Source organism: Camelus bactrianus, chromosome 23, assembly GCF_048773025.1.
Source record: "Camelus bactrianus isolate YW-2024 breed Bactrian camel chromosome 23, ASM4877302v1, whole genome shotgun sequence".
Lineage (NCBI taxonomy): Eukaryota > Metazoa > Chordata > Mammalia > Artiodactyla > Camelidae > Camelus > Camelus bactrianus.
In genome coordinates, this window is record NC_133561.1 from 3,920,238 (window position 1) to 3,939,322 (window position 19,085).

The 19,085-nt window shown below is 40.5% G+C and overlaps 1 protein-coding gene across 3 annotated transcripts in view; it reads right to left on the minus strand.

Annotated features, from left to right (window-relative positions):
• Positions 1-4,604: 4,604 nt before the first annotated feature.
• Positions 4,605-19,085, minus strand: part of ASPM (assembly factor for spindle microtubules) — a 51,210-nt gene continuing 36,729 nt past the window's right edge. The window contains exons 19-29 of one of the 3 annotated variants that reach the window (XR_012501782.1): positions 17,260-17,426; positions 15,792-15,888; positions 14,516-14,698; positions 13,120-13,272; positions 12,099-12,290; positions 11,438-11,630; positions 11,155-11,309; positions 9,558-9,734; positions 8,700-8,869; positions 6,101-6,301; positions 4,605-4,922 (exon numbers count right to left, since the gene is read on the minus strand). Coding sequence is in view for 2 of the 3 variants with exons in the window: in XM_074351589.1 (XP_074207690.1) it covers positions 4,820-4,922; positions 8,700-8,869; positions 9,558-9,734; positions 11,155-11,309; positions 11,438-11,630; positions 12,099-12,290; positions 13,120-13,272; positions 14,516-14,698; positions 15,792-15,888; positions 17,260-17,426 (1,590 nt within the window). In the remaining variant the exon portion in view is untranslated. The remainder of the gene's footprint in view (positions 4,923-6,100; positions 6,302-8,699; positions 8,870-9,557; positions 9,735-11,154; positions 11,310-11,437; positions 11,631-12,098; positions 12,291-13,119; positions 13,273-14,515; positions 14,699-15,791; positions 15,889-17,259; positions 17,427-19,085) is intronic. The other 2 variants (XM_074351589.1, XM_074351590.1) reach the window with 2 other exon arrangements.

Here is a 19,085-nt window from a genome sequence, read left to right on the forward strand (position 1 = left end):
AAGCATTTAAGTTTCAACATTTTTTCATGATAAAAATTCTCAAAAAATTAAATATAGAAGGAATGTACCTCGACATAATAATAAAAAAAAACAAGCCCACAGCTACAACCACACTTAACGGCAAAAGGTTAGAAGCGTTTCCTTTAAGATCAGGAACAAGACAAGGGTGCCCACTCTCACCACTTGTATTTGACGTAGTACCAGAAGTCCTTGCCAGAGCAGTTAGGCAAGAAAAAGAAATAAATGTCGTCCAAATCAGAAAGGAAGAGGTAAACTTGTCTGTTTGCAGATGACAAAATCTCATATAGAGAAAATCTTAAAGATTCCACCAAATAACTGTTAGAACTAATACACCAATTCAGTGTCCTTTAATGTGCTGTGGAACTGCTAAAAGATTTTGCTGCGAGTGATGATACACTATACCCTAAAAATACCAGTTTTCAACACAGATGGACCTAGAGATCATCCTTCTAAGGGAAGTCAGCCAGAAAGAGAAAAATTCCATATGATATCACTCATATGTGGAATCTTAAAAAAGAAAAAGAAAATAAAGATCAACATGAACTCACCTACAAAACAGAAACAGACTCGCAGACATAGTAAACAATCTTATGGTTACCAGGGAAAGGGGTGGGAAGGGATAAATTTGGGAGTTTGAGATTTGCAACTGTTGCCACTATACATAAAAATAGATTTTAAAAAGTTTCTTCTGTATAACAGGGAACTATATTCAATGTCTTGTAATAACCTTTAATGGAAAAGAATATGAAAACGAATACATGTATGTATATACATGACTGGGACATTGTGCTGCACACCAGAAACTGACACATTGCAACCGACTGTACTTCATGAACAAATATATCAGTTTTATCAATATCAGGAGCACTGTTTAAGGCCTTACCAAGGAAAGTAGGGGCCTGTCTTGGGATTCAAGAAAGTTTGGCTAAGGGAGAAAAAGGAGAGTCAAGGACTTCTTCAGCATCCTGTTAAATACCTAAGTGGCCTGCCACTTTCCCACCTGCCCAAGTGGAGTCATCTGGAGATGTTCGTCTCCCTAAACCGTTTCCCACTATGATCTACTGAATTCAGCAGTGTCACTGCGTGTGGATTTTTCCAAGCTCTGCTATGAAGACATTTCCCTCCAGGAGAGGAACAGAGGAGGATGGGAGCAGCCAATTTTTTTTTAACTGTATAAATATTTCTCAACAGTATGCTCTTTGACCAATTTTCAGAAGCTATAAATGCTTATTTTTTAAAAATAATTTTGCCCAGTTTTATTTCCACCTTTTGGGGAGAGACTATATGAAATTCCTCATGTAGCCAGTCTTAAAGCCCCTCCTAAATAAATTGATTTTGAAATACAATTTGTTCAAAAATTTCACGAAGCATTATTCGGCAAAATTATTCTTGACTAGATTTTCAAAATATCTAGAAAAATATAAAGATGATTAAGAGGGAACCTAATACTTAGTGCCCCTTGAAGAGGAATTTATAATAACCACAAGACTGAGGCTGTGTTGGAATGAGGACTGAAGACCTGCACTTGGCTGTCTTCTGAAAAAGCTGACTTCCTGGTCAGCAAGAGGACAAGGGGCTTCACCTCTCCTCCTCAATGGTCCATTTCTGAATGCTTCCAACTCAGACGCTTAGTAACTGCAACAGCAAAGAAGGTGCATGGCTATTATCATGCTCAAATATCAAGTGATGAATTCAGAGTATTAATGTGAAAACATGATAAGACATTATTTAATTATTTCACACTACCCTCTGTGAACTTTGATATTTACCAAAAGGATTTCGTTAACTAGCTTCCTGGTAGTGCACTGGATTCAAAGTCATGCTTATAACTGTAAATGAAAGCAGGATTCCGATCAACACTACGACTGCTGGACCATTTATAATTACACACGACTGCAATAATCTAGCCTGTTGCTCTTAATTCATGTCCTTCTAATATGGATTTCTACTGTTGGGGGACAAGGTAAGTTGAAAACATGAAAACAGATCTGAATATTTAGTTCCTCTCTCAAATGTGTGTACATCCATTTTTCAATGTGGTGAGAACATTGTGAATGAAGGATTATCATTTTAATGTATTTGTATGAAAATATTTCTAGGGAAAACAGAATGAAATTAATTTTCTCTGCTCTTTAAGTTATAAAGAATAAATAGCCACCAAACACATTTGGAGAAGAATTAAATGATGAAAAATCTGCATATAATGAAACTGAAAGGGCAAAGTACCAGTGTAATTCTGCACAAATCCTGCAATGCCACTAGCCAGGAAAAGCATCCCAAGAAAATTCGAAGACCTTCAAAATGTTTGGATATCTCAGATTTGTTAATTTAAGATTTAAATATTCTTAAAACAAGGAATTTTCTACTCTAATTTAATTACCATTTAACAAAGAAAGTCTCTTATTTATTCATTATTTTTTAATTAAAATATAGTTCATGTACAATAGTGTGTTAGTTCCAGGCATACTACATAGTGATGGGGTATTTGCATACACTCATTTGCATAAGTGATCACCACGCAAGTCTAGTAACCATCTGTCCCCAAATTATTACAATATTATTGTTCATATTCCTTACGCTGTATACTACATCCTTATGGCTTATTTATCTTACAGCTAGAGGTTTGCACCTCTTAATCCTCTTCATCTACTTCACACCCCCCACTGGCAACCAATCACTCTTTAGCTTTCTGTATCTGTGAGTCTGTTTTCATTCTGTTTTGTTTTTTAGATTCCACATGAGGTCATACAATATTGGTCTTTCCTTGTCTGACTTAGTTCACTTAGCATAATACCTGCTGGCTTCACCCACATTGTCACAAATGGCAAGATTTCATTTTTTATGGCTGAATAATATTCACATATATGTTTATGTATATTTCATGTTCTCTGTCCATTCATCTACCAGTGGGCACTTAGGCTGCTTCCACATCACGCCTATTGTAAATGCTGCTGCAGTGAACACAGGGGTGCAAATATCTTTTTGAACTACTGTCTTATTTAATAAAACAATACAGTATATCCTTATTTTTATATGTAATAAAACCAGTGAAATATCAGTAAGTTATTTGCCTTTTCTAAGTTTTTCAACAAATGTTGAAAGTGGAGAGAAATTGTACCTCACTTCCTCATCAATACTATAAAATATGTCTCATAATATTTTAAAAATTGTTTCTTGTTTCTCCTTATTTCCTATTGAAATAAAACCTATCGTATTCATCTAATTGCAAATGAAGCCTCTAGCAAGGTCTGCCAGAACTACTTGTTCCCGGGACTCCCGCGTCTCTCCCCTGCTCAGCTCCGGCTGCCTGTTTTCACTTCCATTTGGTGGAAATGGAAACGGCATTTGAGATGAGCTGATGAGCTCCAGCACCAGGCGGCCCACTGGACGCGCACCAGGCATCCTCCTTCTGTGGCCAGTTGATCCCGACATGCGTCAGCCATTGAGGACTGTTGTGAGCAGCACTTGGGTAGGGGGTGCGCTTTTGGATCAGTTGGTTCTGACGTGCATGTGCCCCTGAGGGCCCTCTGCATTTAAGAGAGTGCCTGATTATAGACTGATGAGAGCCCAGACTAGGCAGGCTGACGGCGTGCTTTGTTCTCTGTGCTCTGTGTTGATCTGTGGCTGTCACTCTGCCTGGGGAAATGGGAAATTCTGGTTCCATCCGTGGAACCATCTTGGATGAATTCTGACTGGAAAGCTTTTAGCTATGAGCCTATCACTAAGAAAAAGATACTTTACTGTAACACTGTGTGGCCACAACATTCTTTAGACTCCAGAGAAAACTGGTTAAGGTGAAACTCTTGAAAATTCCACAGTTTATTGGAATAAAAAAAAGGCAAAAAAGTTACCCCCAAATTTCCAGTTAATTTCAGTATATTAATATGTCAATAAGGTCTTTACATCTATTCTAACCAAATCTCAGACAACTTCCCACTAATTGGGTTTAATCCTTCTTCCAACAAATTAATTAAGTAAGTAGTTAACTGGTCTCTCCATTTCTAACTATTACTGATATCTTTTAAACAGTTAAAAACGGTCTTGGCCCGCATATCGAGACAGACTTTGGGACCCTATCAGATTTCAAACAGCCCTGACATCAGGCTTCTGTGGCCTTGGGCCCACATAATTCACTACAGGTAACAGGGACCCAAAGCTACAGAAAATAACAAGTTGTGTTTCAACACTGAGTCGTTTCAGGCCCGTGCTGTGTTTCTAGACAAGTTTCCATTATAAGCAATAGCTTGCTCTTCCCAGGTCAGTGGTCACCCCACTCAGTTCAAAGTTGAGGATTTTCAGTATATGAAGGGATAGGTTGAATTCATCTAACTTACCCAAAGGGCTCACCTGCCTGTCTAGGTGATCCCGTCAGTCAGGAGACACAAGGATGTTTTCCAAGATATTGTGGGTTATTATATCCTCTTCTCACTTCTAAGTGAGTTGGCAGAGTCTTACATTTCCAAGATTTATTTTAGATAAATGCCTCAATATACCTACAAAAAAGGAATAAAAAGCTAATCTTTTGCCTTTAGGAATGTGACTATATTCAAACTAATATAATATTTTAAGATGACAGACATGAATAACTGTTGAAATCATTTTATAACATTAGTCTGTTACATGCGTAAAGCTATTAAATAAAAGAAACCAAGGGTGTAAAGTTTATTTGTTATGTATCTTTTTTAAGTTTAATACAAAGTCAGATTTTAAAAGCTGTACAAAGAGAGCAAAAGACACTTTAGGTGCGTGTCACCAGCTTTAAGCTTCTTTCACTGCCCACTCTGAAGCGTCTGCGTCACTAACAGGGGATGCCAAGCGTGTCCATCAGCATCTGAATAGCTTTTAGAGGATTCATGCTTTCTTCCACCTTATCTCTTCTCAAAACCCAGTCTGGCTTCAGTCTGTGAGAAGAATAAAAACCTTGCATTAATCAAGGTCTTCTCTTAAAAGAGTTACCTCTACCGTTTTGTCTTAACTGAAACGTGGCTCCTCTGGACACCTCGCCTCCCTCACAATCTCTCATGTTAGGTGGGAGGCTTCGTATTCCTGCCTTTCCCGACTTGGAAACTATTTCTCTCCATCTTCCCTGAAAGATGACCCTGGCTCCTTGGAAGCTGAGGCTATTCGGCTACCAAACTCATGTGTTTGTAAACCTGGTTCTCCTTCTTCTCAACTCTGGTCCCATCCTCTGAACGTCGGCCTCCCGCGGCCAGAAAGGCAGCAACCTCACCTGCCTGTTTTGCCCCCTTTCCTCGGATCACCCTCTGCCCACCCCTTCGCACGCGATCACGAGACAGTCGTCCTCAGGACGTGCACCCGCACCGACAGCGCGGTGTGAGGCTCCCGCGCTCCAGCGCCACATCTGACTCGCCCCGCGCGCGCATCCTCCTCCCACGGCCACCTCCACCCGGCAGATCGCTGCCCTCTTCCCCCTTGTCTCGCCTGGGTCCATCAGCACAATCTCCTCCGCAAACGCCCTTAACTCTATTGTCGCTCTTTTCTACTGAATTCAACCGGGAAGTCCCATGCGGATTCCAAGTGAATCCAAAGCTCTGCCTTCTCCGTTCCTGGACAGATGAACGTGGATAACGAAAAACTACAGAGCCAGGCTGGCTGCTTTGATGCCAATGAGTGAAATTGCCTGGAAACTGCTTCCTCTCTCTTTCCCCAAGTTGACTATTTTATTCCTTCCTTCTTTTCAAAGGTCCTCTCCACATCCTCCCAGATCTGCTTCTGAGCTAGTGTTTACAATCTCCCACTTCACTGAGAAGACAGCAGCCTGCGAGGGGAGCGCCTACGTCTTTCTCACACGGATCCCTACCACTATGTGCAATTTCCATCTTCTTATTCTTTCCTGGGAAAAATCCAAATTTCAATTAATTGGGGAGTGGCCAGAGGCCGGAGTGTGGTATATCCATACAGCAGAACAGCACTCTGGGAGCTGAGAAGAAAATCTAAGCCATGCGCCGACACGGATGAACCTCAAAAGCATTCAGCTAATTAAGAGTCCGTCACAAAGAGCTACATTCTGTTTGACTCTACTCATGCAACAAAGCAGAAAAGGCAAAACTGAAAATACCGAATCATATCAGCAGTTTCCAGAATCTCCGGGTCAGGGGGAGACTGACTGCAAAGGGGCACGAGGGGGCTTTGCTGTGACAGGTGTTGAATCTTGGTGGTAGTGGTTTCACAGCTGAATACATTTGTCAAAACTCGCTGAACTGCACACCTATGAAACGGGGCATTTATGCTGTTGGGAGTTCTATCTCAGAAAACCTAACTGTCAAAGTGGAAAAAGAAAGAATATATTCATTCATGTGTTACAGTTTTAAAAACATAATTAAAATTATAATTATTGAGCCCTTAAATAAAAATCATATTTAGAAATGGTTCCCATTAATAAATTTAAAGCAGATCTACTTTTATCCTGTAAAACATGCATGTGCAACACCAATTTACAACTATTATACAGCTTGTGAGTAATTATAAAGCTAAACTGCTGTATAACCCAGGTCATGAAATAGTGCATTGTCAACACTGTAGGATTTATACCTAGTGGAGAACTGCTGAGTCTCTGAAAGGGAAGGAGAGTGGAAGGGAGAGGGAAGAAGGAAAATTAAACGTGAGTTAACTTAGTTCATCAAAATCAATTAAATCATTGTTAGTAAGTTAAAATTAACTTAATCAATTTGAAACACAATTTTACTGTCTGATTGGAATGTAAAGTCAGAGCTGAAGTTCCAATGTAATAAATTCTGGACAGTAAGTGAATTCACGAATAATAACAAATTTGTACCTTAAATCAATATAATATTTTTAATTTTATAGCATCTAATGAAAGAACGCTGCCAGAGATCTCTACAATAGAAGACTACTACTTCATAAAAAAATTTATCAGATATTACACTTGAAAATAGTACAGTGAAAGGAATTTCACTGTATGTAAACTCGTGGGTTTATAACAACAGTAAAGGAATAACTTGCAAGCATCTCACATGGTGTTCCATTTTGGTCCTTGTTAATCTGCAGGCGCCACCAGCCCCCAGTGGCGCCAAATCCACTTTTCACCCTCGGCTAGCCTCACCTCTCAGCAGCGTCCATTCTCTGTGGTGTCTTCCCGTCTGAGGAACGATTCCCTTTCAGGGCTCTTGCCTGGCTCTTTCTCTACTTGATTTTTGAAGAAACAGGGGTTACCCTAGGCTGAGTTTGGGACTTTCTTTTCCATGTATTCCCTTCTTCTGAGGCCGTCACATTCCTCTCCAGGCTTTAAATGTTACCTAATGAGTCCTGAATGTAATGATTCCCCTAAATTAAATCTCTAGGCTGATTCTTCTGTGCAGAACCACAGGCCCGACTTCCTAATGGCTGGTTTGTACTTGCCTCTGATGCATGTCATAGGCCCCTCAGGCTTCCTGGAAGCAAAACCCATGGTCAGCATCCTCACCTTCCCCCAGCCCTTCCCCCGTCCTTCCCTCAACTCTTCCTTCTCACAGTTACATCCCAGAGATAATGTGACGTCCCAGCCACCCTGTCTGCAGGCCCCCTGGTTATCCTCCATCCCAGCGGCTAACACAGGCTTTGTGACTTCATCCAGGTGGCTGCCTGTTGACTGTCATTCTCCTGAACTACCGATGCGGCTCCACACTGCACAGTGACACCAAGTCCACGGCCACAGTGGAGCAGCCGCCCCACACGTCTCCACGCTCTGACAGCAAAGGTGCTATCTCTTTGGTTAACCAGCTCCACTAACACCTGTTTTTTTTAAACTTCTAAAGTTACATGTTTTAAGCTAGTTAAAGCCACTGTTACCTCCATAGGTCTGCTGTAAACTGAATGGTTGGCCCCCGGAAGATAAATTCACATCCTAATCCTCAGGACCTGTAGTTTGGTTGGAAAAAGGGTCTTTGCAGCTGAATTTAACTGAAGGATCCCAAGCTACAATCATCCTCGATACCTGGACTGACCTTAAACCCAACAACAAGTGTCCTGACAAGAGACACGGAAGGAGGGGAAGTCTCGTGAAGACTGAGGCAGAGGACGGAGTTCCACAGCAACAAGCCAAGGACGCCGAGTCACCAGAGACAGGATGAGCCAACGAAGGACCCCACCTGAGAGCCCCAGAAAAAGCGAGGCCCCACCGACACCTTGATTTTGAACTTCTGGTTTCAGGAACCGTGGGAGAACAAGCGACTGCTGTTTAAGGCTCTAAGCTTGTGCTAATCTGTTACAGCGGCTGCGTCACTAATGCAAGGCCTCACAGAACTTCTCCAGAAGGAGAAATTCCGGGTGTCAGGGTGATCAGGAGAGGAGCTGGAAGCTGACGTTTTGGCCAATGAGGACTTTCGGCACCTCTCCGACAAGGCAGCTTGTCTCACGTGCAGGGAAGGGAACGACATGGCAGAGCTGATAAAAAGCTAGTTATTAGCCTTAGCATGTAACTATTTAATACCAGGAATTTATTGACTAACGACTAAATACTCAAAGCTGCAGGTTATTACTTCATCAACTACTGCGATTGTCTCCTGTTTTTTCACCAAAGGTTCTCCCTTGTTCACATGCGGTCTCTCCATCCTCAAGCGCCCTGTCTTGCTTACAGGAGGTACTCAATGGACGTTTGCCAAGTGGATGAATGAATGAATCGACAGTGACACAAACTGTAGGGTACCTTGACTGCTCACCTTGAAACTGTTCTGGTTCTTACAGGCGTTTCTGGAATGAAGGGAATGCTCATGGAAGAATTCTTCTTTTGGTTACAAAGTATTCTTTCAGTGTTCACTTTATGCTTATGAGCTGTAAGTCTGTAGAGACTATAAATACGGTCAACAACTTTGGACCTACTTCGAACATCCTAAAAAAGAAAGTGTACCTTTAAACTAGTAAGAAGTAAATTTTGTATATCTTCTATGCTAGCAAAATCAATCACAAACACACCATGCAGTAAACTATAAACTTTTAACAATGAAAAGCCAAGCTCTCCAAGTTCAGCAGTTAGATTGGTTTAAATTATGAATGAATTTATAGCAATTATGAAGGCAAATATTCAAAAATTATACACTTAACCCTATACTGAATAAAAAGCCAAACATTAAAGTCAAGATACCTATTATATATACAGTTTCAAGTCATATGAATTTTATGTCTTCAAAGCTTCCAGTTACTCACTGACCTCCGGTTTAGATCACCACATATCTACACCTGCCTCCTTCCTAGTGGTCTCCCCACATCCACACACATGCTCTCCGCAAACCATTCTTCAATCAGCAGCCAAAGTGATACTAAAACTTAAACATATTCCAGTGTTTAAAATCCTTCAGTGGTTTCCCACTGTTCTCAGGATAAAAACCACACGGCCTTTGGTCACCTCTACGCTGACTGTAATGCCTGGAGACAATAACAACTCCAATATCAGCACAAAAAGCAGGTGTGAACACATACAAAACTCTATTTCAGTTGTGATAATTACTGAAAAAGTATCAAAGTCTTAGACTTAAGAACATGTAAAAATAATCTCAAAGAAAGGAAACATTAACACTCACAGAAGCTCGATTTGTCGTCTTCAATAAAACAGCTAACAAACAGCAAGTTTTCGTGAAAATGCTTCTACTCTTGTCTGCAACTTTGTCACCGGGCTTTTCCTGGTACATCTGCAGAAGCTCCAACAGTGTGTCTATACAGTTTTCCATCTCATAGACTGCCGAAGCCGTTTTCTCATACTGGACGAGAACAGAAGGAAAGTAGAAGTTATAACAAACACAGAAACTCTTAAATAAGCAGCCCAACCAAAATGAAAGCTTACAGCCAAATCCTGGACCACGTGCAGCAGGTACTAAGGACTTCGCGGAACGACTTTCTGACGTTGTTCTCATTTCTGAGCCCATCTTATATGCACCTGCATTTTACTGTTTTTCTTCCCAATCTACTTTAAAGTTCCACAAAAAATGAATCAAATTTGAAATCTCTGAAAATGTGCATCTTGATGTACATAAAAGCAAGCTTAAAGACAAGGCCATTTTAGTGAGAACCTCTCAAAAAAAGGTAACTTATCTGTGATAGTTAATCATAGGGTAAGATTTAATTAGCTACCCTGGAGAGGAAGGTGAGCTTGCTTAAAGTAAAATAAATTTGATGATCGTTAGTCTAGAATATATTTTTCATGCTTCAGTTTCATATTGGAATTTGCATGGTGACAGATAATGCTAATGATACTAAGATAAAAACAACAGAACAATATGAATACGGAACACGTGCCTGGTCTGCGGTTCAGGTGCCTCACGCAGACTGACTCATCTAACCCTCACAGCAACATTGAGAGGTAGGTCCTGTCACTACGCTCACTTCACAGGTAAAGGAAGGGAAGCGGAGAGGCAAAGTAGCCTGTGATGCGCGGCAGAGCTGGGGCCTGAACCCAGGCAGTCTGGCGTCAGGGTCTGTGCTCTCAGCCACGACTCCTCAAAGAGAAACCCCCAGGTAAAGCCTCTACGTTACGGCTGAGAGGCTGGCGGAGGGGATGAATCTGTCATCTCAGTTCCTCTGCACGCATTATAGTTTAGCACAGATAACTGCCACCCATCCAAGGCCAACAGGCTCACCCCCTCACACCTGGAGTGTTACAGGGTGCCCAGGTTACAGCAGTAGCTTCATCACGTTTACCAGACATGATCAGAAGACGTTCTGCTGCTGACTCAGTGCAGTGGGTGCACGGACATCAGCTCTGGAGGCACATGAACACGAGCCCCAATCCAGCTCCACCACTTATCACACTGGGCCTCAGGCAAGGGACCTACCTCCCGTAAGGATGACTACTCCTTCTCTATGCAATGAGCAGAGTGATAGGAGCTCCCTTGGAGGATTAATGTGAGGACTAAATTAGATGGTGTGTGAAAAGCACTGCACATGGTTAACAAGTACTCAACATACGTTAGCCATCAGTGCTGGTAACACCATGAAAACAGAAGACGTAGTGTTTCTACGTACAGTCATGTTAACAGAGTAAACACGTCCCCCCGAGACTCCTGCCCCTAGTAGGTGAAGTTGAGCTTGGATGGAAGTTCTAGTGATGAACAAGCACAAACGTAATCCGCTGGGTCAGATTTCCTGACCGATGAACATTTCATTATTAAAAAGCAAAACCACCTTGGCGACATTAAGCAAGACTTGCACAGCATATCCGATGACTTCCATACAAGGAACGCTACGATTACAACTTCGGATCAAGACAAATATTTTTGAAATCGCTCCACTCTCGGCCATGTTCTCACAACAAAGTGAAGACAGTCTAGTAACTACCTCTGAAAGGGAAAAACAAGAGATACGTTCAAGGCAGCAAAATGACATCGTATTATCACAATGCGCTTCGTACACTCAAAGGTGAAAATGCACTTCTATCCTGCACAGGACATTGTTCAAACAAACCCACCGAGGTGCTTCAGCGCCTCGAGAATAGCAGAGAGGTACTTGTACGTCAGGAGGTGATGGAGAGCAAGAGCGGTTCTGTGGTACAGCTTGTTTTCCTCCCGAATCTCCCTGTTAACACACTGAAGTCGCTGCCGAATAGCTTTCATTTTTGTGCAGTCATTTTTCTTCCTCCAGGAATACCCTCTCCACAATGCCTTAAAGAGACAACACAGCAATTTTAAGGTTACAACCCCTGACGCTGCGAACTTATATCTACATCCACTTCCACAAAGTAAGTATTTTCAGTCAAATTATATGATGTGATCAGATACTTTGCAATTAAAACTTCAAATCGGGTCCTAATAAATAGAAAAATCAATTTTCCTAGGCAGAAATACATATAATATTCCTGTATATAAACTAAAGCAGCATAATTGACCAAGATGTCCCAACCTATTCAAATTGCTAAAATACTTTTACAACTCTCAACATCAACTTCTTCTAGGGAATTTGAAAATAGAGGGCTTAACAATGAAATTATGGTTGCATAGTGTTTATGAATTATTCTATTGGCCAATCTCAGCTCTTTAAAATGTACATGACTGTGTTTTTTAAATGTTAGATATCATGTAGATGAATTGCAGATCACAGTCTTGAACCAAAATCATAATATGTGCAGTTACCTGAATTTTAGTGATTCTGTCATTAAATTTTTCCTGCTTTCTACGGAGGAGAAAACGGCGTACTGCTTTCTGTATTACTGACGCGGCTCTGTTTTGCTGGCTTATACAATTTTGAGATTCATGCTGAATTTTTCTGATGCTATGATATTTCTGAAGACACCTCTTTTGCTGCAATCTTGCTCGAAACCACCTCTGTTTGAAACATACGAAGTTTTTTTTTTTACTTCTGGTTTCTTAAAATATATGTATGTATACATAAATGAAATAAATAGAACACTGTGTTGAGATACTGGCCAACCACCCCCCGCCAGGGCAGGACTTTTCCACTTCACTTGGCACAGCTCCTTCCAGGCCCCAGTGGGTGAGAGAGAGTGTGTGTGTGTGTGTGTGAGAGAGAGAGAGAGAGAGACAGTGTGCGCGTGTGTGTGTGTGAGAGAGAGAGAATTTAACACCGCACACCACAGTCCTCATTTCATAATTTATATGTCTTATCAAGCTACGTATCATTCTTCTATTGGTTTTAACTCGATGTTTTATATATAAGTATGTTAACATATACAAGCAAGATTCTTATCCAGGATACATAAAGAACTCCTGTAATCATAAGAAAAAAGAACTCAACAGGAAAACGAGCAAAGTATATGAAAAAAAATTTTTAAAGCACATCATACACAGAAAAGAATTTGAACAGCCCACACATATGAAAAAGTTTTTTACAATTGCTAGCAGTCAAAGGAAATCCAAAGCAAAAGAAAGACATAATTTTCTATTCATCAGAATGACAAAAATCTGTCTTCTAATGCCACGTGTTGGCAAGGATATCTAGAGAAACACGCACCCTCAGATGAGCGAATAATCATAGCTTTATCCTTGTACCAAAAAAATTAACTTATTTCTATTCCATCAAATCATCCTAACAGCTATATGGCAAAAGCTAAATATTATATGACCTTATTTATTAAATATCAAATAATTTTAAACAAAAATTACATCATAGCTTTATTGCAAAGGAAAAGCTAACCTGAATACAGATGGCTGAGTTAACCTGTTTATTATTTGCATTCTTCTGAGCCACGTGAAGTTTATATGCTCTCTGAATCCTAAGAGCAGACAGGTGGTAAAAGGCAGCTGCTGTGAAGCAAAGAAGCCTCGTCTTGGTTTTCTCTTCTAAAGTCTAAAAGGGGGAAAAAATTAACAATCAAATATTTGACTCTTAAACAATCAACCAATGTTTATTTTTGTATATCCTCAATACCAAATTATATAAATTAATAATAAGAAATTAACTCTTAATTATTAAAATTATTTCCATTGTAACTCAAAGTAATTATAATTCTTTACTATACAATTTTTTTCTTTTTCTTTTTTACCTCTTTCATGTGCACAATTTGTCACTGATTTATTTCTGATTGCAGAAATTATTCTGAGGGGGGAAGATAATTAGATTTATCTATCTGTCTAGCTAACTAACTAGCTAGTTATGTATTTGGAGGTACTGGGGATTGAACCCAGGACTTCATGCATGCTAAACACGTGTCCAACCACTGGGCTATACCCTTCCCCACTTACAATATTTTCAACTGTGTAACCTTTAAGTCAGAGTATAGAAAGCAAAATTATATTTGAGCAACTTCACTGAAGAATAATAGCAGTGAATTTAACGAGACTACACAGTAACGCCTGGCTAAGGCTTTGAATGTACTAACTATAGTGGGAGAAGTCTAGGAATATTAAACCCAGAAGAGGTTAGAGTGTTCCAAGCAGAACTGTTGAAGACGGTGATAGTAAAGCAGACAAGCACGCGAGGCGACTTCTCGGGTGTTGGACAGTCGCGCACACGCCTGGCACCAGACTCTTGCTGCGGAAGCTCTCTACGGTGGCTGCTGGCCTTCAGAGTTCCAACTTACACTCAAAAGAACAAAATACGAAAGATTTCTCCTTTACTTCAGTTACTTTGCCTCTGCCACTGCCTCATACATTGGATGCCCCAGGCATCGCCGATTCCCTAGGAGGAATTCTCTCTCACTGAAGGTGCGGAAGTTACCCCAGGAACGGTCACACCCCCTCAGAAAGCAAAAGGCGACCTAAGTAGCAACCTCCTTCGCACGGAGCCTCCCTCCTGCCCCTTTCAGCTCCCTCGTGAAGATTTATTACACAAGAGAAAGTGTATCTTGCGTTTTCAGTGGGCATCTATGGGAAGTGGGCTCATGGAACAGACCTCTCTGGCACCATGACCTTGTGACACGGGGCCCTGCAGAAGCTGAGTGGGTTCAAGTAAGTGGTTATATCAGCTTTGAGATTATCCTCCAAAATCTCACATTTCTTAACACAATTTAACATCAAATATTTTCTCTTCATGAGACTGCGATATTCTACTTAAAAACACTTAGCCTTTTCCTTACTAACCAAGCACGTACCAGTGCTTGTAGAACAAGCGCAGATTTCTTTAATTCAACATATTTCCTCCTTTCACACCTCCCCGCCTTCCTGGCTCGTAGGTATCTTTGTATGGTCAGAGCAGCAGACTTCTGCCGGAGAAAAGCCTGCCTTCCTTTATACCCTCTAAAATTTGCTTGGATCAAACAAGCAGCCTGATGTCTCTATAAGGAAAAATTTGCAAGTGATATTAATAGATAGAAATAATAATTCAACCCACTGAGGTTCTTGAATTTCCTTTTGTAAAATAAGATGGTGTAATTATGATTTTTTTTTCACTTTTAGTTTAAGAATGTCATGTTTCACACACCAGAAAAGGTGGTGGTGTGTGGTTTTGGAATTCATCGAGGTCTAGAGCTAAAAATAAGTTCTGATGAAGGTGCAAACCTGGAGCTTTTCCCCTTTTATCGTCTTGATACTTTTCATTGTGAATGAGAAAAGGACTAATGTCACGACAGGACAAATGCATTTGGTAAAAAGCCAGCTACACTCCAGAGAACGGAATGAGCATCACAAGCAGCTATGAGGGAAGCTGTTTGCAGCTTCGAGAACCACAGCGCGCCCCCAGCACATTCTAGATTCTTCAAACTTGTGCCATCCTTACAATCAAATACCAAGACACACAAAGTATCTGAACTGAAACGGAAACTAGGTTTGTTTTACAACATAACACCCCACCTACTAGCTGATTGACCCTGAGCAAGACCCTTCCCCTCTCCAGACCTTGGTTTACTCATCTGTAAAATGGGAATGCTAACTGTAAGTACCTCATAGAGTTATTATGAGGATCCAATTGGTAAATATATAACACAAGGCACAATAATAATAATGCTATATAATCACACATTGTGATTACCTGAGCATCGAAGTTTATAAGTATAATTTTAATTTTTATTTCTTTAATCAAAGACCATAGCTACTATAGCTATTCTAAAAACTGATGTTAAATATTTTAAACAGATCACTAATTGTGGCTTAAAGAGTATATTATTACGTGTTTGACTTACACAGGCATACTTCTACATCTATTAATGACTTTCTCCAAATAAATTATTTATTCTAAAAGTCACTTTGAGAATATTTTATAAATACAGATATATAAACAGAAATACTCACAAATGTATTTTTACGAGTGAATATAATTTTTAATTGACTGCAATGATGTATTTAAGATAAATGTATAATTATTGACTTATTTGTTTTCTGTTTTCTAAAGAAGTTCTTTACAAATGAACTGTAGTTTTTTTTAACACCTACTTTCATCATTAAGAATTGTTCACGAGCTGTTCTTCCAGAAAGTATAGCTCTCCATTTTCTCTGAATGATAATTGTGGATGCTCTCATATTCAAAAACCTAAAAAGTGATTATTGGAAAGCAATTTCAAATTACTTTAATTTATTCAGAAAGTATTATTGCCTCCCCCCATATAAATAGTAGAGGAGAAGGAAAAAATAAGAAAGACAATGAGAGAATAAAAAAGTGGAAAAATATAATTTATACTTAAGTTCTAGCAATCAGAATTTTACAAACACACACACATGTTAACACAATGCAAAAGAAGTTTTACAACTGGCAGTAATTACAGTGGTCAGGAAATACTATGTTCCACAATGAAAAAAGATTCTGAACAGGATCAGAAGGAAGCAGGATCATCCAGATGTAGACAAAGCCTAGATAAAGGGGTGGTGTGCAAATGACGGCAGAGCATGAACCCGAGTCCACGCTGCAAGAGTCTGAGCAGACAGGGTGGTCACAGAGGGAGCTTGGGAGGGTGGGCCAGCGTCAGGCAGATGAGAAATGTACGCTCGTTTGAAAGGAAAGATGGGCACCATCAAAAGATCTGAAAAAAAATATTCTGTAAACAGAACTGGAGAAAAATTCATGTTGTGAGGGCTGGAGATTAAACTTTAGGCATCAAAATAGTGGGAAGAGGTAACTGAGAAAGGACAGGCTGTTTGATCTGTTCATGGAAAAAGTGGAAAGATTAACTTAAGTCATGTTGCCACCTTTCTTAGAAAATAAGGCTGTCAATGGGAAAAATTTGGTATTTTGGTTCAGGAAAATTGGATACCGGTCCTTAATAGTGGAGTGTGGCAACTATATTTTTATTTGATAAGTCCTGATTCTATCTATGGAATTGATCAAGAAACTCTTCTAACACTAGGGTGCTCTCCTAAAATGATCTTTAAAATTGTCACTGATACACTAATTCATCAGTTCTGGGGACTGAAGAAAAATTATTACACTATGAAGTCAAAAATAATATAGACAATCTGGCAAGAGCTTCTGAATATGTGTTTAAAAGAAATGGACTAGGAATAGCGAAACAGAATTAACTGAGGCAAGTTGGGGATTAGGTCTGCATCACTAAGCGTAGAGTACAGGGAAGAATACAAAGTAAAAAAAAAAGTGAGAAACAAGTGTTGCCTATAGCTAAATAAACAAACAAAACAAACCAGTGAAACCAGGGCCCTAATAAGGAAACCAAGATTCACTAGATTATTTTATTTGCTTCCCACGCCTCCATGCCTATACTTACCCTTATGAACCTGCATGAATCAAATCTGACAATATTTTTTAAGGCTGTCTTAGGCATATATTCTGTTTCATTAATGGAGAAAACACCAACAAGCCAACCATACAAAGTAAGCACAGCAACTATTTAAAAGACACATCAAGGAGAAGTGTCATTCTCTGTACAGACTCGGCTGCCGCACACAGTACCGTCTTCTCTGCAGTCTGGCGTGGACGCAGCCCTGAGCGGTCCGGACGGCGCTCAGAACGGCCAGGTACTCTGTGCGCGCTTTCCGACACCGATACCAGGCTTGAATCTTGCAGGCAGCTTTCACTTTACATAAATACTTCCTGGCTTTATGTCTCCTCCACACAGTCTGTGAAACACAGAAATGTAACAAACATGCAATGAGATGTCAAAATTTTTGTAAATTGCAAAAAAAAAAAAAAAAATTAGTTATTGAAAAGAGTTAATGTACGGTTAAGCAAGGTCAACTGCTGGAATGGTCACACCATGACCTTCTGTTAGAAGCACTCCCTCCTGACACAGCGGGGCTCACCAGGTGAACACCTGCTGCTTCACCACACACCCTGTGGCTGGCTGCCCGCTAAGCTTAATACAACTAGATATTTTAAATTGTCAGATATGCACAGTGTCTGGAAAGCCAGATATGGGCACTGACCTCACCATCTCCACCCCTGTGAAAGAACAGAAGGGAAATGAACACACTGACCACCCTACTTTCAGGGACAGAATCGGAATCCTTCCCACCTCCCTGCCCATCCACCTCAGATGCCTCCTGGGTTTTCTGTCCAGCCTGCTGCAGAGTCCCGAGAGCATCCATCTCTCTGAGGACCATCAGATTTTCTGATTTTGGCAACCTTGTAGCACCATGATTGAAGGTTTCAGTGACAGCTATAACTTCTTAAGTGCTGAGCACTGTGCTAAGCGCTAGGAGCTCTTACAATAACATGGGTGAGTGATATTATCTCTAAATTAGAGAAGAGAAAATGAAGGCCCAGAGCAGTTGGTCCCCCCCTAAAATAACTTGTTGATGTCCAAGGTTAATAAGTGGCAGAGGTATCTTACTGAATCTTCACAAATATCTTCTGAGATGATTAAGGTCTCTATTTTACAGAAATTAATGTTGAGAAAGAAGAGAATTGTTACCATGTAGCCAGTATGCAAGAGTCAAGATCTGAACCCGAGTCTATTTGACTTCAAAACACCTACAAGAAATACGGCAGCTGCGCCTTCCATGGGGATCAGGTTCTAGATTTAGTCAACAGGCAAGAATTACATGAGCGGTCAAACGTCTCTTGTGACGTCCTGAACTCACTCAGGGTATTTCTATCTGGCATTTATGTAAACAAACCTGAATACCAACGTACTAGTATTCATAGTGGGAGCCAGATACCAGTATTTTTAACAATTCCAAAGTGATTCCAATGTGTGCTAAAGTTTGAGATTACCGTATATGTTGAAAACTAGATGTGTAACAGGTAATTTTATAATTTAATTACATAAAAAACAGTTGATGTTTCATAGGACTGTTATTTTGGCTTTTCCACCATTTTAGCTGAATCTAACCCTCATTGACACATCCTGTTAACACCTATCAGTCCTTAACTTCCCACAGCATTTGGAATTTGAGTATACCTCTCCTCTACCCTTAGTTTCTTTACACCATAATCTTACAGTTTTCTTTGTTGCCTCTTAATACCATGTATTGGCTTCTCATCCTTTAAATTGTGACGTTCTTCAGGGCTCCAGTCCTAGGTCCTTATCCTTTACCCGTGTTACACACCCTTCCTACACGGGGACCACCAGCTCCCACAACTTCAGTCACCAGTGTGTGCCAACAATGCAGAAATCACATCCCCAAACCCGCGCTACCCTCCGAACTCTGGATGAACACACCCAGCTGCCCCACTGGACGTGTGTGCACTGGGTCCTTCAACCTCACACACCCCGAGCTCAACTCTTCACCAGGATCCAAACCTGCTCTCTGCGCCAGTGAACGGCACCATCTGCC